Raw genomic sequence first — 25,224 nt, 5'->3', positions numbered from 1 at the left:
CATAGATTTCATCCATCAGACTCGCATGTTTTGGAGGGAAACTAAAGTAAACAGCCAAATAACTCCTGTTGGTGGATCGAGCTGAAGGAATTTGTATAATCGTGATATTTATGACCGTATTTCCTTATGTTCGCACCACCATACACCGAAGCAAATCCCTTGTATGTGTAAACCATAGACTGTATATATAAAAGTGTAAACGCAGTAACAATAAACCCGATTCTGATTAAAAACATGTCTTTATTTTTACATTTCCATCAGTTTCAATCTGCCTGAACACACATAGGGAAGTAGAGCAGTACGTTTTTTACACCTATACAAAACCAGGAACTGTATGAGAAAGAAAAAAGGAAATGTTTGCTCTCACACATCTCTCTCTTCGACTGAGAATTGGTCTCGATTAGTAATACGAACAGGAAATCCTTATTACAAAAGTAGCTCGAAATATTTCTCGGTATTTAGAGTCGTTCAGAAACGTCCATTGATCCAAACACACACACACTTTGTGACTCCTTGCTGTGTGAGTGTGTGGTTAGCGTTTCTTTTTTGTTTTGCTCCTTTGCTTTTTGTTCATGTTGCCACTGGGGGGGGGCGCTGGGTTCACTGGTGGAGCCCCCAGTCTCTTAGTTTTGGCTTTTTTCACTTTCTCCTTTAAGGCCTCGATGTCCAGCTTTCCTTCTGTAGAAACTGTGGCAAAAACAAAGGAGAGGTTAGCAGGTGGCAAAGTGTGTTATATGTAAGGGATAATGTGCAGCGACGCGGTCATTATGGGGAAAAGAACACCGACAGGCTGATCAGGAGCCCGACGCGAAGCGGAGCGATCTAGATCGGCATGAAGGTGTTCTTTTCCCCATAATGACCAAGTCGCTGCACATTATCCCGCTTATTACACGGCCACATTCTCAACAAAGTAACGTTATGACTCCCAATATTAATTGAAATGCTTTTATGGATTTAGAAAATTATTTTATTGATTTAAAAAACAGTTGTATGTATTTAAATTGACATGCATCCGCTAAGAAAAGTAGTCCGTTGTTACTGTTTGAACTAACGTAGCAACGGCAGGAACTGCTTCGATAGCGTTTTTGAGGAGCTTTTTGATTACAGATTTGAAAACATCGCTGCTTGCTTTAAAAGTAGCACAATTCATGATGTCAAACCTTGGAAAGTATCTAGATATCCCTGCCCTAATGCCAAAGGACCTGGCAACTGAATATGTGTCGCCGTTTGATGTCTATGTCTGGACCGCTGCGTAAAAAGGAGGGTTTCTGCCCCGTTACTTCTGCGCTGATTTTCATGTCCCAGTTCGAAAAGCAAACTGCATGCAGTTTGCTTTTCGGCCCAACGGTATAGTTAAATCGACCGGACTTCTTTCTGAAGATGTGAGCGTCCTTAACAACGGTCAATAAGTCCTTGACAGCGGTCTGTCTGTTCGGTATTAACAACGTGTCACGTGTTCTGAATTGACCAATCAGAATCGAGTATTCAACTAAGCCATGTAATAAATCGTGATAAAGGTCACCTATTATCCACTTCTTCATGTATTTTCTACATCAACATGTGTCCCCTCTTCTTCACGTCTCTTCTACATCAACATGTGTCCCCTCTTCTTCACGTCTCTTCTACATCAACACGTGTCCCCTCTTCTTCATGTCTCTTCTACATCAACACGTGTCCCCTCTTCTTCATGTCTCTTCTACATCAACACGTGTCCCCTCTTCTTCATGTCTCTTCTACATCAACACGTGTCCCCTCTTCTTCATGTCTCTTCTACATCAACACGTGTCCCCTCTTCTTCATGTCTCTTCTTCATCAACACGTGTCCCCTCTTCTTCATGTCTCTTCTACATCAACACGTGTCCCCTCTTCTTCATGTCTCTTCTACATCAACACGTGTCCCCTCTTCTTCATGTCTCTTCTACATCAACATGTGTCCCCTCTTCTTCATGTCTCTTCTACATCAACACGTGTCCCCTCTTCTTCATGTCTCTTCTACATCAACACGTGTCCCCTCTTCTTCATGTCTCTTCTACATCAACATGTGTCCCCTCTTCTTCATGTCTCTTCTACATCAACATGTGTCCCCTCTTCTTCATGTCTCTTCTACATCAACATGTGTCCCCTCTTCTTCATGTCTCTTCTACATCAACATGTGTCCCCTCTTCTTTATGTCTCTTCTACATCAACATGTGTCCCCTCTTCTTTATGTCTCTTCTACATCAACATGTGTCCCCTCTTCTTCACGTCTCTTCTACATCAACATGTGTCCCCTCTTCTTCATGTCTCTTCTACATCAACATGTGTCCCCTCTTCTTTATGTCTCTTCTACATCAACATGTGTCCCCTCTTCCTCATGTCTCTTCTACATCAACATGTGTCCCCTCTTCTTCATGTCTCTTCTACATCAACATGTGTCCCCTCTTCCTCATGTCTCTTCTACATCAACATGTGTCCCCTCTTCTTCACGTCTCTTCTTCATCAACATGTGTCCCCTCTTCTTCATGTCTCTTCTACATCAACATGTGTCCCCTCTTCTTCATGTCTCTTCTACATCAACATGTGTCCCCTCTTCTTCATGTCTCTTCTACATCAACATGTGTCCCCTCTTCTTCATGTCTCTTCTACATCAACATGTGTCCCCTCTTCTTCATGTCTCTTCTACATCAACATGTGTCCCCTCTTCTTCATGTCTCTTCTACATCAACATGTGTCCCCTCTTCTTCATGTCTCTTCTACATCAACATGTGTCCCCTCTTCTTCATGTCTCTTCTACATCAACATGTGTCCCCTCTGTGGAAAGAGACTCTGAAAGTTTCAGGAACAAAGATTCTCTCTCTTTTTGATCCATTTCTATAAAAACCTGTCTGAAAATGAGCTGATCAGATTTTGGCCACTTGATGATGTCATAACGATGTTTTGTCTTGTGTAACCATTAGCCAATCAGCAACCAAGGTACCCCCCCCCCCCCTTATCACCTGAATCTCCTCCTAGAGCACCATTGAGTTCTTTGTAACCAAACCTCTCTCAGAGGGGCGTGGCCAGCAGCAGCTCATTAGCATTTAAAGCTACAGACACAGAATCAGCACTTTTGAAACAGGGCTGAAACAGAGGGGATTATGGGATGCTGCAATGATCTGTTTGGTGTTTTAAAACACTTAAGAGACATGTTTTGTATATATCTGAGACCTATAATATATTGTTGAAAAACAGTATACTAGGGGACCTTTAACTCAGTAACTAAATGCTCTTTATGAAACCACATAGTAAGAGAGATGTCCCGTCCCTTAGCCTATGATGTACAATGAGCGCTAACCAATAGAGGCGTGAGTGTTGTATAGTGGTGGATTTTAGCCTTTACAGACCATTTACATGCACTAAAACCTATATAACACTACAGGAAAGGGAAAACCCACAACAAGCAGAATAGCACCTCTTTAAAAACGTCTAGAGACGGGGTGGTAAGGACGACCTCATTGTAGGGCTGTGCAATTAATCGTATTTTAATCGCGATTATGGCTTGCGACGATTATGAAAACAGCATAATTGACTAAATACGATTATTTTGCTGGGTGCGCTTTCGCCCCTCCCTAAAAGCCCACTCGGCCACGTGGGAGTGACATGTGTTGTGAGTGTTCAGCGCGAGCGAAGATGTCAGAACAAGAGCAGCAACTCGTTAAAAAGAAGGGTACAACTATTTCCACTATTTGTAAGTACTTTGCCTTTACATTTCACATCGCTAAAGATATGTGCCCAGTTAGCACTGTTAGCAACCAGGGCTTTAAGCAACTTGTCAACACGTTGGACAAGCGTTACGCGATGCCGTCTCGGTATTATTTCAGCAGGTCTGCGCTACCTGCGCTATGTGACAAATGCCGTGACTACTTGGCCACCACAACAGACCTATGGTCTAGCCCAGGGGTGCCCAACCAGTCGATCGCGAGATGTGTCTAAAAATAGAACAACAATATTCTGTTTTATCGTTAATGTCCTGTAACATAATCTTCCTGTGCCAGAATAATGCACTTGAACGCATCAAAGCTTTGTGATTGGCCGGCGTCACCCCATGTGTCGGGGCGTGGCTGAGGGTCTTCAGTACAGGTGGCAATATCGTCCCCTGCCTGCGCTCATCTCTGAAACCAGACCATGTAAACAGGCTGGTGTTTCTTGAAAAGCATCTTTAAGAGATGACATGAGCAGCCCTACCAGCATTTGCCATGGTGGCCTAAACATTTTTATTTGGTCTTAAATTGTGGTTCAATATTTATTTCCTGTTACTTCTGGACCATGACGGTTGGCCAGCCTTCAACGTTTAACTGAGTGGAATATGTTGAATATGTTTTACCAAAATGTTGGCTATATGTTAAGGAGTGTTCAGTAGGTTGTGACAGTGCACTGCAACATGTTTGATTTCATTTATTTTGGTCTAATTCATTTTTATTTATCATATTAATAATATATGTTTAGTATGGTTTTGGAAGTGTGCTCCAACACATTTATTGATCTTGTTTATTGGTAAAATATTATTTGTTTTAAAGCTCAATAAATGGTCAATGAATAATCGTCAAAATAATCGTGATATCAATTATTGACCCAAATAATCGTGATTATGATTTTTGCCATAATCGCACAGCCCTACCTCATTGTGTATCCTGATGTCTGGATATAATAAGAATATACAATAAGATGTGTTCCTACCTTTAGCTGATTTCTTCATCAAGGGCTTCTCTTTAGGAGGAATGAAAGCCTTGTTACGCTCTTCCTGCTTCTTGGTCAGCGCCTCGGCTTGTTTCACCTGAGAAAGAGAAATAAAGACAGTCAGGTAAGGATTGTTTAACTACATCACGCTAATTAAGATGCTCCTCCACCAGCAGGAGGTGAATCCACTCACCTTGACCTCCTCCATCTTCTTCCTCTTCTTCACACTTTCACGCAGGAAGAACTCTCCGGTGGCCAGCTCCTTGTCGACCTACAGGAAATCAATGTTAAAGTAAAGAGTCTCAATAACAGGGTTTAAACAGGGAGAACGTTCCTCTTTTTCACGTCCGGTTATATAAAGTAAGATCCAAAAGATCATTAACATGCCGGCTTTTTATGTAGTTATTTATAACATGTCATTTTAAATGATCACGAGTGATACTACTACTACTGCTACTACAACTAATACAACTACCACTACCATCACCACTACTACTACTGCTACTACAACTAATACAACTACCACTACCATCACCACTACTACTACTACTACTACTACAACCACTACTACTACTACTACTACTACTGCTACTACTACAACCACTACTACTACTACTACTACTACTGCTACTACAACTAATACAACTACCACTACCATCACCACTACTACTACTGCTACTACTACAACCACTACTACTACTACTACTACTACTGCTACTACTACAACCACTACTACTACTACTACTACTGCTACTACAACTAATACAACTACCATCACCATCACTACTACTACTACTGCTGCTACTACTACAACAACTAATACAACTACCACTACCATCACTACTACTACCACCACTACTACTACTACTACTACTACTACCGCTACAACTACTGCTGCTACAACTAATACTACTACTACCACCACCACTACTACTACCACAACAAATACTACCACCACTACTACTACTACTACCGCTACTACAAATACTACTACTACCACCACCGCTACTACTACTACTACTGCTACAACAACTAATACAACTACCACTACTGCTGCTACAACTAATACTACTACAAATACTACTACTACCACCACTACTACCACTACCACTAATACTACTACTACTACTACTACTACTACCACCACCACTACTACTACTACTACTACCACCACCACCACTACTACTACTACTACTACTACTACTACCACCACCACTACTACTACTACTACTACCACAACAAATACTACTACTACTACCACCACTACTACTACTACTACCGCTACTACAAATACTACTACTACCACCACTACTACTACTACACCACCACCACTACTACTACTACCACCACCACTACTACCGCTACTACAAATACTACTACCACCACTACTACTACTACTACCGCTACTACAAATACTACTACTACTACCACAACAAATACTACTACTACTACCACCACTACTACTACTACTACCGCTACTAAATACTATAACCAACCACTACTATACTACTACAAATAATAAATAACCAAACAAATACTACTACCACCAACAACTTACTACTACCACTACTACTACTACTACCAAATACTACTACTACTACCACAACAAATACTACTACTACTACCACCACTACTACTACTACTACCACACTACTACTACTACTACAAATACTACTACTACCACCACCACCACTACTACCACTACTACTACTACTACTACTACTACCACCACCACCACTACTACAAATACTACTACCACCACCACACCACCACCACCACTACTACTACTACTACTACTACCGCTACTACAAATACTACTACTACCACCACCACTACTACTACCACCACTACTACTACCACTACTACTACTACTACTACTACTACCACCACCACCACTACTACAAATACTACTACACCACCACCACCACCACCACCACTACTACTACTACTACTACAAATACTACTACTACCACCACCACTACTACTACTACTACCACTACTACTACTACTACTGCAAATACTACTACTACTACACCACCACCACTACTACAAATACTACTACCACCACCACTACTACTACCACTACTGCAAATACTACTACTACTACTATCACTACTACTACTAAAACAACTACTACTACTACTACTACTAAAACAACTACTACTACTACTACCACTACTGTTGTGGAATATTTTCCAAGGCCCATAACTTTGACCCAGTGTATCAGTTCAAACTGTCCTGACTGAGCACAGGCACCTGTAACCTTGGCTGCTGTGCTCTCAGTGTTTTGTCTCCCTGTTCCTGCCTGTTGGCGTCAGCTCATAGAGGTGTTATTATTCTATCTTGTTATGCAGCATGTTGATGATTCTCTCTGTACTAGCTAAATACATGGGTCTGGGGTAGAGTTCTTCAGAATTGACGTGGCAACTCTACCGTGAAGTCAGAACCTCTGACTCTTGGACTTGTGATGTGAATCCTCCGGCCGTAACTCCAAATAAACCATCATGTGTTTGACATCAAAGCTACTGCTCTTCCCGTATCTCCTTCCTGAGTCGGTGACTCCCACTGCATAGCTACACAGAAGTTTCCTCTACAACTACTACTACCAACAAATACTACTACCACCACCACCACCACCACCACCACTACTACTAAAACAACTACTACTACCCCTTGGATTAATAAAGCACTTGATTGAAGAGATATATTAAACAACAATAATATGAATAAATAGCTATAATAAGTTAGCTGCCTTAATGTAGCTTTTTACATGTATTTCTAAATAATAACAATGTGGTTCTTATCCCAACACAAATGAGCATAAGTGTGATAAGCTATGTAATAATAGATACAGAAATGTGCATGTTTCCCCCTGATCATCTGAGCAGCGCCTCCTCACCGTGTTCTCGGGCTGCGCGGGGGGGAATGGTGTGTATTCTTTCTTCACGCTCTTCTTCTTGGGTTCCCGGCGTTTGGCCAGGTTTTTGTGGCGGAATTTGGGCAGGAAACGTTCCCAACTCTGAGAGCGCAGGTCGGTGTCTTTGGACAACTCGCGTTTGATCATCAGAGTCTGAAGGGTCCCAGAAAAATGGAAATGGGGTAAAAGTCAGTCATGTTGAGCAGTACATAAGGCTTAGTGTTGTAACGCAGCAGAAACACAACACTAATGTCCTGTCTGTTAATTACATACTTTATACATCAGCCATATATATACACACTATATTTAGAACTAGGGCTGCACGATATTGGAAAAAACTCACATTGCGATACAATAAAATACAGGAATTGAAGAAAAGACAGTTTTTTTTTGTCCGCAAACCATCCTTTCTTGAACTTTAATGAAATACAATTGGTATTTTTATTAACAATATTTAACCGGATGAAGGATTTTAGTCATGAGGCGCGTTCACACCGCAGTACTTTTCCCACTTTAGTTCCGATATGGTTCCGAAATGTTGCGTTCACACCAAAAAGAGCCGGAACTAAAATTAGTTCATGAAAACCTTTTCACCCCTTTTTCCGTCCCTGCTAGAGAGCAGGGACTTTCGTGGGAGAAAAAGGTTCCTATGTCTGATTGGCTGGGCGGATTGCAAACCACGCCCCGTAAAACTCCCAAATAGTTTTGTGAAGCCGCCATTTAATTATCCTCGCATTAGCATTATTAGCATTAGCATTAGCCCAGCGCAGAAACGCAGAGAGTCTAACCTATGGCAACACAAAATAAAACATGGGAGCGGTGGAGATGAGGAGGTGTCGGCGTTCTGGCGATTTACTCGGAAGGCTTCAGTAGAAGCTGCTGGGACTCCCAGCAGCTTCTACTGAAGCCAGTCCCCAACTCCGGGGACTTTCGGCCGGGGACTCCGGGTGGCAGTATACGCCGTGAAGTGGTTTGCGGCCTGCCAGTAAACCCAAAGCAGAAGAAGAAGAAGAAGTGACGTCAGCGGCTTCATTTGCCTAATCCTCCCTCAGGGACTTATTCCGGTGTGAACGCTATGTAGTCGTTATGAAGATCAGTACCAGTCTTTCTGCTTTCTATCTCAGGCTCTTTTTCTACAAGTTCAACTGGTCTGTCGTCTGCCAATTAATGTTAGAAAAACACCATATACTTAAATCTTAAAAAGCTTGAGCAACTGAACGTTAAAACAGAAGACGCATCCCCACCCGTGACTTGATCTTTGGAAACAGTGGAGGATTATCCACAGTAAAGTGTCTTTGAGCAGTCTCACGCACACTGGCTGCCCCAGGGTTTTGTTAGATAATGATATCATAATTATTATTAATCTTGTGACTAGTCCATGTTCAGATTGAGTGTTGAGTAGGGTATCGTTTGAATTTCCACGATTCTGATTCCGATGTCGATTCTACTTTTCGATTCCGGTTCTTAACGGTTCTCAATTCCGATTCTTTGAGGGGCAGGGTGAAACAATTATAAATGGCTTCTTCCACCAAAAAAAGTACATTTATTCGAGAAACTTTCACACAGGTTAGTTTACAGTAATATTCACATTAATCAGTCTGTTTATATTCACTGCTATGTAACTGTAACCTGAGAACCACTGAAGCTACAACAGTCCAACTTTTAAAGGACAGTTCTTGTTGAAAAAAACAAGCAGATCTGCCTCTCAGGCATACCTGGAAGAAATGTTTGAACATTTTAAAGTAAAATGCTTCAATCTGGTGCACTTTAAGCAGAATTACTAGAGACTAGATCTAGGGGGTACAACTCTAAACACCCATTTGAAAAAGATCGGTTTACATTTTAATAATTAAATAAGTATGTGAACATAACCAGTAACCTACCATAGCCAATAACCAATACATGTAACGTATTTTATTTATGCATATTTTTTTATCTCCAGTTTAAAACGATATGTCTGGTGTACTGTCCTATAGTATACATTGGAATGATTTCAAACCTGTTTTATCCCAATAATTATAAAGGAGTGCCTTGGAAATATGTGTTTACATAAATTGTGATCAAAACGTTTGAGACCCACTGAGACAACTTAGACTAAAGTGAACTATCTAAACCCTCAGAGTCCTTTACCTCACTGAGCTGTAGTTATCAGCCTCTCAGTCTGACTGGAGAGGACTCTCCCTCCACATCATTGTAGAAACATCTTCTTCTTCCGTTAGAGCAGCTAGCACCAGATGCTAATAACAACAGCGCCCTCCCTTTCTCCCTCGCTCACTCGCACTTTGGCTGTCAGCTGCGGTTGCCAGATAAGCCAACATCCCCCATTTTCATCACTTACAGCGCCCATCGTACAGGGCAAATGAAAAGTGTAACCGGGATGAAAAGGGTGTTACATTTACTTAATTATGAATATTGTTACATCAAGGCCGAAAATTAGGATGAGCCCCAACGGTCAAAACATTTTGTTCCCCTCCCAGAGCTGTCAGCGCGGCGCCTCCACAGATCTGGCGCCCTAGGCGAACATCTATAACGCCAGTGCGACGGGCCGGCCCTGGTCTCAGGTTACGCTGTAGGAAGTGTAGATACAACGCTACATTTCCCGCCCCGCCGCAGTCATACGGTAGGCTACGGAGAGCGGCGAGAAACATTTCCTCAGGCATCGAAAAGCGGAACCGAAATTCACATTTCTAAATGATGCCGTTGGAATCGAAATGTTGGAACCGGTTCTCGGTACCCAACCCTAGTGTTGTCTGATCTCAGCCGCTCGTTCAGTATCGGTTCCCAAGACTAGGAACATGACCAACTGATGGTTATTTTTACAACAAAACTCACCTTTTCAAACTGGCTTTTAATGTGAGACGAATGCTGTTTCTTGTGCTAAATATTGTTTTATTAGCTCCATTTTGGTGTATTTATTTGTACCACTGTAAAGGGTCTTTGAGCAGTCACACAAAATGGCTGCTTCAGGGTTTTGTTAGATAACGATACATTTCAAATCTTGTAACTAGTAGAAATATGGAGTCTATGTTCACATTGAGTGATGTTGTGATGCATGCCCTCAGCTCCAGGTCGAGCCAGCCTTGGCAATCGAACCCAGAGAGATTTATGTCAGTCAGGAGATCGAGAACAAGGATGGAAAATATCTTCATCGGGCATGCATCACATATCTGAATATATGCAGGTTTCTCCCGGACGTTTGGACTCACCTTGATGTTGTAGATGGGGTGAATGTTCTTCATTGTGTCCATCACCACTTTGCGTACCTGAACAAAAGAGATGGAGACATGCATCGATTATCTAAAGGTTATCCATCCTCTGCTCTCTGTGTGATAATTAAAAAGGCAAGGCAAATAAACAACAACATTAAAAGCATTAAGATATATTGTGCAACAGGAACATAAGTGGCATTAAGTGCACTACTAATTACCGTTAATATTCACATTAATTGTGTGGCCGTCTGTTTCATGAGCAGGTCTCCCTTGAAAAAGAGATCAATGATCTCAATGGGATTTATCTGTCTAAATAAAGGTTTGAAATTAAATGTAGATATTTTACTACACTGTTACCCCTCGATTCCACCGGGTCCGTCTGCGTCGCGTTACGGCCGTGCCGCGGCGTTCACAAAGATCGCGGCCACTCTAGTCGATGGGTGCGATTCCACCAGAGGCGTCCCAGAAGCGTCTCGGCGCTGGGCTCCGCTTGAAATAGGATGCAAGTTTATTTTCGACGCGACGCGTTGCATATATGGTGCCGGGCAGGAAGTGGAACGGTCAGAGCATCATCCAGTCAATCCCCAAAATAAACACATTTTGCAGACCCTATCCCTCCGTAGTCTTTCAAGTCGGAGGAAAATTCCAGCGTTCTCCTCCGGTTTACAGGCACTGTGTAAATTATATATATATAGAATAATTATGATGACGAATGCCACTAAAATACAGCAACACATCTTTGATTCATGTCGTTTATAACTGGAATATTACAAGTATTATTAACTTTGTCTGCACAAAGTAGCCTGTCCAGGAAATATGCCCAAATCAACAAAAACTGCGAGCCGGCACGCAAGACGCTCCGCTTCTGAAACGCGCCCGGTGGGGTATGACGCCGGACCAAAACCGCGGCGCTGCCGTGGCACCACGCAGACGGACCCGGTGGAATCGAGGGGTTAGTGTACAGTTGTACTATTATGCTGCTGTGTTTATTGTATTTTGTAACTGGCACAACAATTTCCGTCAGGATAAATAAAGTCTTATCTATCTATCTATCCATTTTAATTAGCATATGCAGACAACAGTTTAAAAAAATGGCAGATTTTTACAATTTAAGGGTTTTTTGAGGATGTTGAATACATTTCTGACATTTTCAGGCAAAGAAATGGCAGTTTTAACCAGAAAGTGGCCATATTTGTTCTCTGTGGGCTGATTTCGATTACATTTGGGTAGGTTTGAATGTTTAAGGGGACCTAAAACTGCCATATTTGATCGTTAAATGTCTGAAATTGATTCAACATCCTCACACCAAAATGGTCCAAATCAACCTAGCCATATTTCAGCTATTCTCTGCATATGCTAACTTATGCTAATTGTACAAATTGTCCAACATATGTAAGTTAGCACCCGGCAGTTTCTATGTGCTGGGGACCCGTACTTTACATTTCTATCATAAAACTTTGGGGTACTCAACATTTCAGGGATCACAACATGAGCTGGTAACTAAAAGGATGTCTACATATAAAAACAAATCATATATTATATATAACTCTAATTATGAGCAGGACCTGTGAACTCATACTTGTTATTTTTTGTCATTGTAAAAGTTATTTATTTTTTGGTTGTTTTGTAAAAAAAAAACAATTATTTGTTTACAACATGACGCTGATGACGATAATAATAATAATAATAATAATGCATTACATTTTTTATTAGAGCGCTTTTACAGGTGCTCAAAGCGCTTTACAAGTACACATTACACATATTAGACATGTAAGAGTCATTACTGCAGACATTACCCACAGGAGCAAATGCGGGTGTCTTGCCCAAGGACACAACAGCCTGACGCAGTGGCGGCCGAGGCGGGATTCGAACTGGAGTTCCCCAACACCCCTTGATCTGATGACCAACGCTCTAACCACTGCGCCAAAACCGCCACGATGACCTAATCTTTCATTTTCAAGGAAAATGTACGCTAGATGGGGACCAGAAACGTGTTTTAAAGCTTTTTCTTGCCCCTGTTGAACATGACAGACACTATTTGAGAATGTATTTATTTTAAAAATGTTGTACCTTGAAAGTTGTTTTTTTTTGCATCTCTTTGTTCTAATTGTATATTTAAAAAAAAAAAAATATATATATATATATATATAATTGATTTAAAATCCTGATTAAAACTAGGGATGGGAACGATTAATCGAATATTTTTTTGATTCAATGTACACGACAGTGCCATAGCTAAGTGTGTGATTCTGTTTATTTGTACCTTACTTTGACCATCCGTTCACTGTTATTGATCATTGTGGAGAGAGGCAGACGTGTTGTTTTGTATTATAGCAGCTATCGGATGGAATCAATACATGGGCTGCACAGGTTGTCGTGTCCGACTATCACAAGTAGAATCATAATGAAAAATACGCCGGTAAAATGTGCCTGTAGAAAACGGCTTATGCCACAATAGGATAGCAACAAGTAGTCAAGTTATAGTCAGATTAGCTTCGGTTGCTATGCTAACATCACCCATTTTATACCAGAGAAACTTTCATAACAGCGTTGTGATGCCAAACAGCGTCCATTCAGACTGACACACATTCACTTAGGCTAAGGTGAACTGGGGATATGTATCAGCTGCTTGTGTGACAGTCAGACAGTGAATACTTTAGAGCGGCCGCTGCAGTGTGAGCTAACCGGGAGCTAACGGGAGAATAAACTCCTGTGGAAGAGCAGCCAACAGTGCAGTGGTCGGTAAATGCTGCAGAAACACATTAATAAACAATGAACCACGGCACTCTGGAGCAAAGTATAAGGTTGGAGAAGTCGTTATTTAATTTAATCTGGCTTCGTATGATTAAAAGCAACACGATCATCGACCCGACGCAGTTCCCTATTGTTGTTGTTGTGAGCGCCGTTGGGGAGAAAAATCAGTGACGTAAACGGTGACGTCATGACGCAGCAGCCGCAGCACCAGTCGAGCTCTGGGCAGTGTGAACAAAACGGGGGCTGAAATGAAGAACCGGTTCCGAACCAGAAGAGCGCAAGCACGGAGCTAGAACGGGAACCGCGTTGGTGTGAAAGAGGCATTTGAGGCTTAGAGGATAGTTCTTACCTCCTTCAGACCGTTGAAGGGCCCCAGGGCCGACACGGTGTTTCCTTGCACCATCACATAGCAGTTGGTCAACAACTCTAACGCCTGGAGAGAAATGGGACAAAAACAAAAAGGAACGCTTTTAACTCCTGAGGTAAAATAAAACTGCTTTATTCAAAAGGTAAACTTTCAAACATTGAGCGGACAGGAGGCAATGCTGCCACCCAGTGACATGTGGTATTTAGACAAACCACAACATGACATAATTGCCCTTCTTCAAGCCCAAGTTTGCACCGCCTGAACTCTACTCCACTCCCACAGGCATAAAGAAAAAGAGAAATCATTTCCTCTGAGTGATCATTTAAAAAAAGACACCCATCCTGCTGATGTTCAGGTGTATATCAGTATGTAGTGTCTCTACTTTAAAGAGTCCTCTCCTGCTGATGTTCAGGTGTATATCAGTATGTAGTGTCTCTACTTTAAAGAGTCCTCTCCTGCTGATGTTCAGGTGTATATCAGTATGTAGTGTCTCTACTTTAAAGAGTCCTCTCCTGCTGATGTTCAGGTGTATATCAGTATGTATTGTCTCTACTTTAAAGAGTCCTCTCCTGCTGATGTTCAGGTGTATATTAGTATGTAGTGTCTCTACTTTAAAGAGTCCTCTCCTGCTGATGTTCAGGTGTATATTAGTATGTAGTGTCTCTACTTTAAAGAGTCCTCTCCTGCTGATGTTCAGGTGTATATCAGTATGTAGTGTCTCTACTTTAAAGAGTCCTCTCCTGCTGATGTTCAGGTGTATATCAGTATGTAGTGTCTCTACTTTAAAGAGTCCTCTCCTGCTGATGTTCAGGTGTATATCAGTATGTAGTGTCTCTACTTTAAAGAGTCCTCTCCTGCTGATGTTCAGGTGTATATCAGTATGTAGTGTCTCTACTTTAAAGAGTCCTCTCCTGCTGATGTTCAGGTGTATATCAGTATGTAGTGTCTCTACTTTAAAGAGTCCTCTCCTGCTGATGTTCAGGTGTATATCAGTATGTAGTGTCTCTACTTTAAAGAGTCCTCTCCTGCTGATGTTCAGGTGTATATCAGTATGTAGTGTCTCTACTTTAAAGAGTCCTCTCCTGCTGATGTTCAGGTGTATATCAGTATGTAGTGTCTCTACTTTAAAAAACACCTGTCGACCACTTCAACACTTTTTCTGGTATTGCCTGAAGACTATTTTCCTGAAGACCATATTTTTAGAGATGCCCCATATCAAGTCTCTTATGGAATCGATAGATGCTTGCTATTATCCCAAATCCTACATGTTTGTGACCTGCATTACATTGCCTAGTTACCTCGAGGTAACAGTCAAACATTTTCCACAATCACCAACTCTTAAAAGGGAATCTGTATCTCTGAGATCAGTGTGAGGTGTGTTGGATGAAGAGCTGCTTGTTTTTAAAATGGGACTCACTTTGAGTGTGGAGCCTTTTGGGCCAATCAGCCGCTGTCGTCGCTTCACAAACCGCTCTCTGTTCCTCACCAGTGTCCCGATTTTGATGATATCACACGCCATATCGTCCAGTAATATCCGCACAGCCTGGAAGCAAAACAGATATAAGAACGGGGCGGCAAGACATCGCAATAATCAGAAACTCAGCATTGGTCTTCTGTCAACACACTTGTGACCCGCGCTAACGAAATCAGTCAGATGTCGCATCACAAGATAAACGTGGATTTATGTAAAAATAAACACTTATTTTGGGGCTTCTTGGCTTTCAGAACATTACATTTTCAGACGAGAAATACATTTTTGAAGCTTTTTAAGTTCAGTGATCACCGCTCCTTCCCAAAACTAAAAACAACAATTAGAGATGTCCCGATCCGATCACGTGATCGGGGATCGGAGCCGATCATGTGATTTTCAAAAATCGGAGATGGGGAATTTTTTTATTATAAAATATTTTTTTATTATTATTTAATGTTACAAAACAAAAATGACCATGTTCACGTCTTAAAGTCATCCTGAGGCCTTAGTTTTAAATGACACAACATCATGTATGTGTTGCTTCTGTTGGGCTTGTTTTCAGACCTCTCTCAAATCTGGCAACAGAGAGGGCGCGGTGTCTAATAGTAGCAGTTAGCTAACGAGAGGCTACGTTCAGCTGGTGACTCGGGAGTCGGACAGAGAAAATGTCAGGAGTTTGGAAGTATTATAAAATTGAAAGCGAAGGCAGTGTAACAGCCAGATGCAATGTTTGCAAGGCGGAGGTTCCGCGTGGTGGAAAGAAAAGAGCTACGTTCAACACGACCAATCTAACACGCCACCTGAGAAACAAACACCAACACCACGAGTACACAGCGGCCACTCGGGTAACGGCACTGAAGCAACCGACACTTTCAGAGGCTTTTAAAAGGGAAAGAGAAACTGCCCCAGAACAGTGAAAAGGCAAAAAAAATAGCAGCCAAGGATAGCTGAATTCATCGCGTTGGACGACCAGCCGTTACCTGTTACCTTTTTCTCTCTTAATGCATTGCATAAAGATCGGATCGGGAAAAATCGGTATCGCAGATTGTCAAAATCAAATGATCGGAATCGGATCGGGAGCAAAAAAAGGTGATCGGGACATCCCTAACAACAACATTGGCTTTAAGATTACCTAACTATTATCACCAAATTCAGATGATAAATACAGCGTTAAAGCTTGTCCAGGTACTATGAACAGAGGCTTTACAACTTGCGGTGTGTGTGTGTTGTGTGTGTTTCATTGGATAACACACACATAAGCAAACAAACACACCATTTTTCTTCCATGGTTTCCCCTTATCCGAGTAAAATATACATCCTTGATGCTACGAGTTTAAAATGAGATAATCAATACGAGATGTGTTTCAGGGTTGATATGTATTCCCGGTGGACGGATTTGGATGACATGGGTAGATTTAGACGTTTAATGGGGACCAAAAACTGCAATTTTTTATCCTTAAAATGTCTGAACTTGATTCAAAATGTGTTTCGGGGGTTGATGCGACTGATTTTGACAGAGCAGATATCACAAATGTCTAAAAGCTAGGGCCGGGACTTTAACGCGTTAATTAAGATTAATTAATTACACAAAAATTAACGCATTTTAATCGCACTTATTTTTGCACCACGGAACGTTTCTCACTGAATGAGTTTCAGGCGTACCGATTATACTGGAGCACCAACTAACGTTCATGACTTCAGACAACAACAAACCACAGTGAACAACAGTGGGAAATGTTGTTTTAAAAAACGGACGGATGGAAGCGTCGATAAGAGCACGGTTGTGTGCAAATTATGCAAAAAGGAATTCGCATATCACCGCAGCACATCAAGCCTCAAGTATCACCTCAATGCAAAACATATAGCAGCTAGCGTGGAAGCTAGCGTGGACGTTAGCCTCTTTTATCGCGTTCACACCAAAAAGAGCCGGTACTAAAATGAGTTCATGAGAACCTTTTTACCCCCACGAAAGTCCCTGCTAGAGAGCAGAGAGCTGCTAGAGAGCAGGGACTTTCGTACGGCTCTCTTGTGAGAAAAGAGCTACATTTCTGATTGGCTGGGCGGATTGCAAACCACGCCCCTTAAAACTCCCAAAAAGTTTTGTGAAGCCGCCATTTTATTATCCTCGCATTAGCATTATTAGCATTAGCATTAGCCCAGCGCAGAAACGCAGAGAGACTAACTTATGGCAACACAAAATAAAACATGGGAGCGGTGGAGATGAGGAGGTGTCGGCGTTCTGGCGATTTACTCGGAAGGCTTCAGTAGAAGCTGCTGGGACTCCCAGCAGCTTCTACTGAAGCCAGTCCCCAACTCCGGGGACTTCCGGCCGGGGACTTTGGGCGGCAGTATACGCCGTGAAGTGGTTTGCGGCCTGCCAGTAAACCCAAAGCAGAAGAAGAAGAAGTGACGTCAGCGGCTTCATTTGTTCTCATGAACTAAGTTCTCATGAACCTTTGTGGGAAAAGTACTGTGGTGTGAATGCGCCTAATGGTATACTAAAATCCATGTGAAAAAAATTGCTTCTCACTGTTCTTAGGTCAAATATTTATATGCGATTAATTTCGATTAATTAATTACAAAGCCTCTAATTAATTAGATTAATTTTTTTAATCGAGTCCCGGCCCTACTAAAAGCAGGAAGAGAAAACCTTCAGGAAAAACACTCTACTGTGTGGCATGTGTTATAAAATGCATCAAGGCAACAGTAATCACAACATCTCAAAGACTTCCTGAAACGTTACCTGTTCGAAGGGAACGCTCCTTGCCAGCAGCTTGATGAGATCTCTGCCTCTCACGATGGCGTACGGGTCATACGTTTTCTTCGAGGTGCAAACGGAGATGCTTCCCTCGATCAGATCCAGAGTGGCTTTGATGTGCTGGGAAGATTCACGATACACAGGATTAGAACATCACCAGGTGCTTCATTTAAAAAAACATGGAGTTACGCTCTGCCAGTGTTGTAGTCAAGTCACCAATTCACGAGTCCAAGTCACTCTCGAGTCACCACTCTTCGAGTCCGAGTCCAAGTCCGAGTCACCAAGGGAGAGTCGTAGTCGAGTCCGAGTCCAAGTCACCCAAGGAGTGTCCGAGTCGAGTTCGAGTCATCATTACCTGTGTTCGAGTCCGAGTCACCAAGGGAGAGTCGTAGTCGAGTCCGAGTCCAAGTCACCCAAGGAGTGTCCGAGTCGAGTCCGAGTCATCATTACCTGAGTTCGAGTCACCAAGGGAGAGTCGTAGTCGAGTCCGAGTCACCCAAGGAGTGTCCAAGTCGAGTCCGAGTCATCATTACCTGTGTTCGAGTCCGAGTCCAAGTCCGAGTCACCCAAGGAGTGTCCGAGTCGAGATTACCTGAGTCACCTAAGAAGAGTCCACGTCAAGTCCGAGTCATCATTACCTATGTTCGAGTCCGAGTTCGAGTCCAAGTCAAGTCCGAGTCACAAGTCTTCATGTATTAACCTTCGTGGATATATGTGTTGAAATGTAGCTGCTTCTCTTCATTACTTTTATCCTGTCATGTTATACTAAGCTGTCGATTGAACTGCTGTGAAGCGAGTTTGGCTACAATTCCTGTAATAGGTGCTATACAAATATAAAGCTTATTACTAATATTAATATTATTATTATTATTGTAAATGAGTTTAATATGTCTAATTATATTTAAAATGAGTTACCTTTTAGAGAAGTGATTACATTTGTATGCCAATATTTTCCTATGGTAACGTTTTTGTTTTGCACTTTTATTTTGATAGTAATAAGATCGGGACTCTTATTTTGAAGGAACTTTTACCGGTTACATCAGTTTACTGATAAAGATTGAGCCCCAGAAAGCACATGGCTACTTAGCATGCAAAATGACTCATTCTGCATGTTAAGTAGCCATGTGCTTTCTGATTAGATCATGTTACTCTGATGAGTGTTCAAGACAGCCTATATGTCTGAACTCGATCCTTAGAGTAATGTGTTACGGAGCCTTCTCTTCAATCTTGTTTCCACATAACGAGCATTTTGCGCTGCTCTTTTCCAATGTGGAAGCAGAATGTGTGAAAGCCTACAGCACGATGCGGGGTGTGTCTCTAGACATCTCTAGACTGGAATAGCGGGGTACGTGAACTCGCCTCGCAGGTGCACACGCCAGGATAGAGGACATCAGACTCCAGAGAAAACTTGCTCAAGTCCGAGTCCAAGTCAGAGCGTCAATGTACAAATCGAGTCTGAGTCATCGTGGGGGGAAAAATTCAGGAGTCCGAGTCCAAGTCAGCGTACGCGAGAATTCACGAGTCCAAGTCCGAGTCGCGTCAATCAGTGCGCGAGTCCGAGTCGAGTCACGAGTCCGGAAAATCGGCACTCGAGTCCGACGCTCTGCCCTGTCACAATTCCAACACTCTCATATCTTTCAAAACTCAACTTTTTACATTTGACCTTTAACCTTCTATCCCACACCCCCTCCTTCTCCTAATTGTTCTACTTGGCTTAGTAGTTATTTTATTTGCTTGTAAAGTGTTGTCAGAACTACGAAAAGCGATATATATATCCAATGTTCTATCATTAAGGAACTAATCCAGGCATATTGGAGGGAGGGGGCTCAGGTAGAGATGAATAATACTTTTTATCACCAATACTTTTTTTGATAAGTATTAATAGAACACATTGAGTCAGTGCCAAAAGGTTTTGTTCTTGTTGATATCTTAGTGCAGAGGTGCCCAGTACGTCGACCGCGGGGGCAATGCTGGTAGATCACGAGTCATTCATAAAAAATAAAAAATCCAGCTCCGTTAAAATAGACAAAGCAGGTTTTGATCCCTCCTCCCTTGGCCTCCCTGCCACTTAATTCAGGAGTTTACTTGATTGACAGAAAAAGCAACCTATCGCTTTCCAGTCTGTTAACCCAGAATGCAAAGCGATACAAAATCAGTCAAGTGCCGGGAAAACTCAAATTAAGTGCGGGACCGAGCAAGAAGCTAATGACAAACCACTTCCACCCAGAATGGGAGGAAGAATATTTTGTTGTGATGTCACATTCAAAGGTTATTTGGCTTATTTGTAAAGCAAGCGTCGCTCTGCCAAAGAAAGGTAACGTGGAGAGGCATTATCGGAGTGTTCACAAGGCATATGACAGCGACTTCCCTTAGTGGAGCGAGTTGAAAAAGAGAAAGGTGTATTATTGCTACACAAACATTATCTCGCAGTCTTAGTGTCGCCAACTCGTTTCTAATATGCAAAAAGACAAAACAAATGCGTTTCCAATCCAGACGAGATCTCTCTCCCGTCTGTGTGCGAGGGGGCGGGGCAGTTTACACACACGCAGCTGCTATATGCAGCAACGCACGGCGGGGATGGCGGAGAGAAGCCCTCCAAGGTGGTTAAACTTTACCCGTCTTGAGGTGGACAATGCTCCTTGCCAAGAGAGTTCAGCATGTGAGGGCGGCAACACGAGCAATTTGTCTAAACATTTATCAAAAGTGCTCCACATCCAGACGGAGGAATGCACCGGGTTCGACTGTCTTTCTAGCAGCTCTGTAGCCCCGTCCACGAGTAACGTTTCCACGTCAGGTGTTATGTATGCTAGCAGCAACACACGGAGTTAACTCAATGATACTAACATGGGTTAATGATTAGAGGAAACTGAGTTACTCTTTATTTTGTTAAAGTTTCAGCTATTCTGTTTACAGTTCTGTCATCAGATTATTTAATACCATTTGTTAAAACATTGTTGTTTCTTTTGATGTGAAATATTATTTATTTAATTTAAATAAAAAGCAATGTTAGTTTTGTTCACAATTTGTTAATTTAATAATATATGTATTTTTGAATCAAGTATTCATCTTTATTGTCTTGTTAGTTTCCACATGCCTAAAACAACCTCAAGCTAAATCTAAAAGTTGAGCTAAATAAGAGCGTTTGAGAAATTGTGCAAGGCATACAGTAATAGTCCGAATAGTCGATTAGTCGTTTCATTAATCGATAGATTAATCGATTATCAAATTAGTCGTTTGTTGCAGCCCTATTATCCCATGTATAAATAAAACGTGTTATTCAGCAACCCTTGCAATTTGGGATTTTATTTTTGGTTGGTAGACCTCGGTGAGCTGGTCATTTCAAAAGTAGCTCACCAGCCCAAAAAGTGTGGGCACCCCTGACTTAGACTAAAGTGAACTATCTAAACCCTCAGAGTCCTGTGGCATATTATAGACAAACGAAGTTCAATTCCTTGTGCATGCAGACACTTGTTACAAAAAAACGTCCTTTTAATAATATAATAATGACTTACGACTTCTCCTAAGGCCTTCTCCACCAGCGGCCAGCACTCCTTCAGGTAGGCTTCTCTGTATTTGGGGAAGAGGGTGGCGAAGCTGCTTTCCTCCATCAGACCGCGGGGGTTATCGTCCTTCGTGAACGGCGCCTCTTTCCATCCGTCAGGAACACTCAGGAGCTCAGATTCATCCACTGAGGACACAGACAATTCGGTTCTTAAAAACAATAACACAATCTAACAATAAAGTGTCTGTGGTTTTGCCTTGATGTGAATTGAAAACGAATAAAACCAGGAACAAATGTTTGCAAAATACAGTGTTGTAAAGTAAGTAAGTAGATTTACTACAAGCAGAGGTGGGAAGTAGTGGAGTACAAATACGTTGTTACTGTACTTAAGTACATGTTTCTGGTATCAGTACTTTACTCCACTACTTATTTCTCTGACCACTTTTTACTTTGACTTCTTACATGTTGAACCCAAATACCTGTACTTTCTACTTCTTACATGTTGAACACAAATACCTGTACTTTCTACTTCTTACATGTTGAACACAAATACCTGTACTTTCTACTTCTTACATGTTGAACTCAAATACCTGTACTTTCTACTTCTTACATGTTGAACTCAAATACCTGTACTTTCTACTTCTTACATGTTGAACTCAATACCTGTACTTTCTACTTCTTACATGTTGAACTCAAATACCTGTACTTTCTACTTCTTACATGTTGAACTCAAATACCTGTACTTTCTACTTCTTACATGTTGAACTCAAATACCTATACTTTCTACTTCTTACATGTTGAACTCAAATACCTGTACTTTCTACTTCTTACATGTTGAACTCAAATACCTGTACTTTCTACTTCTTACATGTTGAACACAAATACCTGTACTTTCTACTTCTTACATGTTGAACACAAATACCTGTACTTTCTACTTCTTACATGTTGAACTCAAATACCTGTACTTTCTACTTCTTACATGTTGAACTCAAATACCTGTACTTTCTACTTCTTACATGTTGAACTCAAATACCTGTACTTTCTACTTCTTACATGTTGAACTCAAATACCTGTACTTTCTACTTCTTACATGTTGAACTCAAATACCTGTACTTTCTACTTCTTACATGTTGAACCCAAATACCTGTACTTTCTACTTCTTACATGTTGAACTCAAATACCTGTACTTTCTACTTCTCTCATTTTCCAAACAGCTGGTTCCTTTAGTCTGAATGTGTGTTTGGTGCGTGATCATTATTCTTTAGAGTCATTGCGTGCCTATTGATTTGAACACGATCCGTGTATCCATCATTTCCTGGTCTTCTCTAAAGAAGAGGGACCAATGGAAACGTTGTCATGTTGCCGTTGTTCAGCATGGAAACATTCATTAGCTAACAATGACATTATTGTTCTATTAATATAAAGGGAGGTCAGGTACTCTTTAAAACAGCTGCTAGTTATGGGTACTTTTTACTGAAGTACATTTCAAAGCCTCTTTACTTTGACTTGAGTAAAGAAGTTTATTCAGTACTTCTACTTTCACCAGAGTATCTGTGCTTCTACTTGAGTTAAGGATGTGTGCACTTTTGACATCTCTGACTACAAGTACTGTACTTAAGTACAATTTTGAGGTAGGCTACTTGTACTTTACTTGAGTATTTAAATGTTATGCTACTTTGTACTTTTCCTCCACTCCATGTATTTAATCCCTTTAGTTACTTCACAGATGTGGATGAATGATGTGAAATATAATCAAGTGTTGAATCAGACTTTAGTTCCACCTGGAGTAAATCCACCAGCTACCCTGCAGTATACAAAGCCATTCAAACTAGCTGCACCTTCACCAGCTTTGAGAACACTTTCATGATCAATCATTATAAAACATATCATATATATTATTCTGAAATGGACCAATCTGCACAACGACTACTTTCACTGTCGCTACTTTCACTATATTTTGATGAGAATACTTTTCTACTTTTACTTGAGGAACATTTTGAGAGCAGGACTTTTACTGTAACAGAGTATTCCTACACTCTGGTACTTCTACTTTTACTCAAGTACAAGATCTGAGTACTTCTACTTTTACTCAAGTACGAGATCTGAGTACTTCTACTTTAACTAAAATACCAGATCTGAGTGTTGTGGTCAGGGAAAGGAAAGTTTGGGGCTCTGCTGGAACTGCTACCCCCGCGACCCGACCACGGATAAGCGGGAGAAGATGGATGGATGGACCAGATCTGAGTACTTCTCCACCTCATGTTAAAGCTAATACATGCGTGCCTTGCAAAACATGTCAACAAGGTAGAAATAGACGACAAAACTCAGCTCTGACTAGTAACAAACGGGTCATTAGGTGTTAAATACTTCTGCTAAACTCGACAATATTAATCACTTACTTTGGCTTTTAGTCTTTTTTGAATTCTTTCCTTTTTCACTCACGCCGTCTCCGGTGGAGGACGCCATTGTTGTTGGAGGAGGAGCCAGTTTCTTCTTCGTTGGTGTTTATTGGCAGTTGACAACCAACGTTCTGGAGCATCATCGCCACCTATTGGACTGGAGCTTTAAATTGACAGAAAACGAAATAAAACGACATTAATCAAAAATGATTATACATTATACACTTGTAAACGTTTAAATAAACAAGGTCATATTTAAAATGTAATTTAATAAAATACTACCTCTGATGTATTACAGAATAAATCCCACTATAGAGGCTTCTCAATACTCAAATTTCCCCTCCTCGACTCCCCTCCTCGACTCCCCTCCTCGAGACTTAGACCCGCCCACAGGAGATGCGAGCGGAGGACCGAGGAGGGGAACCGAGGAGAGAGGAGGGGAAGCAGCAGACGTTTAAAGAAATGAGAACTCCTCTCCTCTGAGCGGTCATTTTAAAGAGACGTCCGTTCATTATTACGTGGCAACAGCTGCATCAGCTGTCGAGTGTTTTGTCATAGCGCTGGATCTCTGTTAGATCAGCTGAACATTGTTCCCCCACATATTTACTTTGAATTCATTGAGAGTGCGGTATAATGAGACAATAACAGGCTACAGATGCGGACACACACACACAAATATATGTATATAAATATATACAATTTAAAGTATGAGAGCACTCTCATAATAACGTAACACAATCAGAGACTGGATATATCCCCCCCCCCCCCCTCTCTGGTCGCTGAAATGGGGAATTGAAATTACGGCCAAAAGTTGTATTTACAAGTAGGCCTATTAAAAGTAAGCAGAGGACACCAAACCAACTGAGACCCGTCTGTCCGCCGCATTTACGCACTGTACAACACACACCTACACACTGTACAACACACACCTACACACTGTACAACACACACCTACAGCTCCTAGTCCTAAAGCATAAGCCGGTGTGTATTTTATTATGTGAAGCAATGTCTTAGAAAAATATCGACTCTTTGTTTGTAGATATCTACTAAACTAAAGCAAATAAAGAGAGTAGGCCTGTTATACTGAGTGATATATATTATACACACTGCTCTGCTTTCTGCATGGACCTTACAGCTGTTCTCTCTGGAAAC

At 41.5% G+C, this 25,224-nt stretch overlaps 1 protein-coding gene across 1 annotated transcript; it reads right to left on the bottom strand.

Annotated features, from left to right (window-relative positions):
* Positions 1–220: 220 nt before the first annotated feature.
* On the bottom strand, positions 221–25,224 carry krr1 (KRR1 small subunit processome component homolog). Its single transcript, XM_034223993.1, has 11 exons — positions 25,206–25,224; positions 24,073–24,235; positions 21,684–21,859; positions 18,157–18,291; positions 15,360–15,485; positions 13,925–14,008; positions 10,819–10,875; positions 7,595–7,765; positions 4,889–4,966; positions 4,696–4,792; positions 221–687 (listed from the first exon to the last, which is right to left on the bottom strand). Exons 2-11 carry the CDS (start codon positions 24,137–24,139, stop codon positions 533–535), a joined length of 1,146 nt encoding a protein of 381 aa, XP_034079884.1. The 5' UTR covers positions 24,140–24,235; positions 25,206–25,224; the 3' UTR covers positions 221–532.

The sequence above is a fragment of the Gymnodraco acuticeps genome, unplaced genomic scaffold (assembly GCF_902827175.1).
Source record: "Gymnodraco acuticeps unplaced genomic scaffold, fGymAcu1.1, whole genome shotgun sequence".
Taxonomy (NCBI): Eukaryota; Metazoa; Chordata; class Actinopteri; order Perciformes; family Bathydraconidae; genus Gymnodraco; species Gymnodraco acuticeps.
This window is presented reverse-complemented; position numbering and strand designations above follow the sequence as displayed.

Excerpts from the sequence above, each read along its gene's own strand:
- krr1 (XM_034223993.1), bottom strand. The coding sequence starts at position 24,139 with ATGGCGTCCTCCACCGGAGACGGCGTGAGTGAAAAAGGAAAGAATTCA. Across the intron at positions 18,292-21,683 it reads AGAAGGCCTTAGGAGAAGTC|CACATCAAAGCCACTCTGGA; the intron begins GTAAGTCATTAT and ends GAATCTTCCCAG. Across the intron at positions 10,876-13,924 it reads CCTTCAACGGTCTGAAGGAG|GTACGCAAAGTGGTGATGGA; the intron begins GTAAGAACTATC and ends TCTTTTGTTCAG.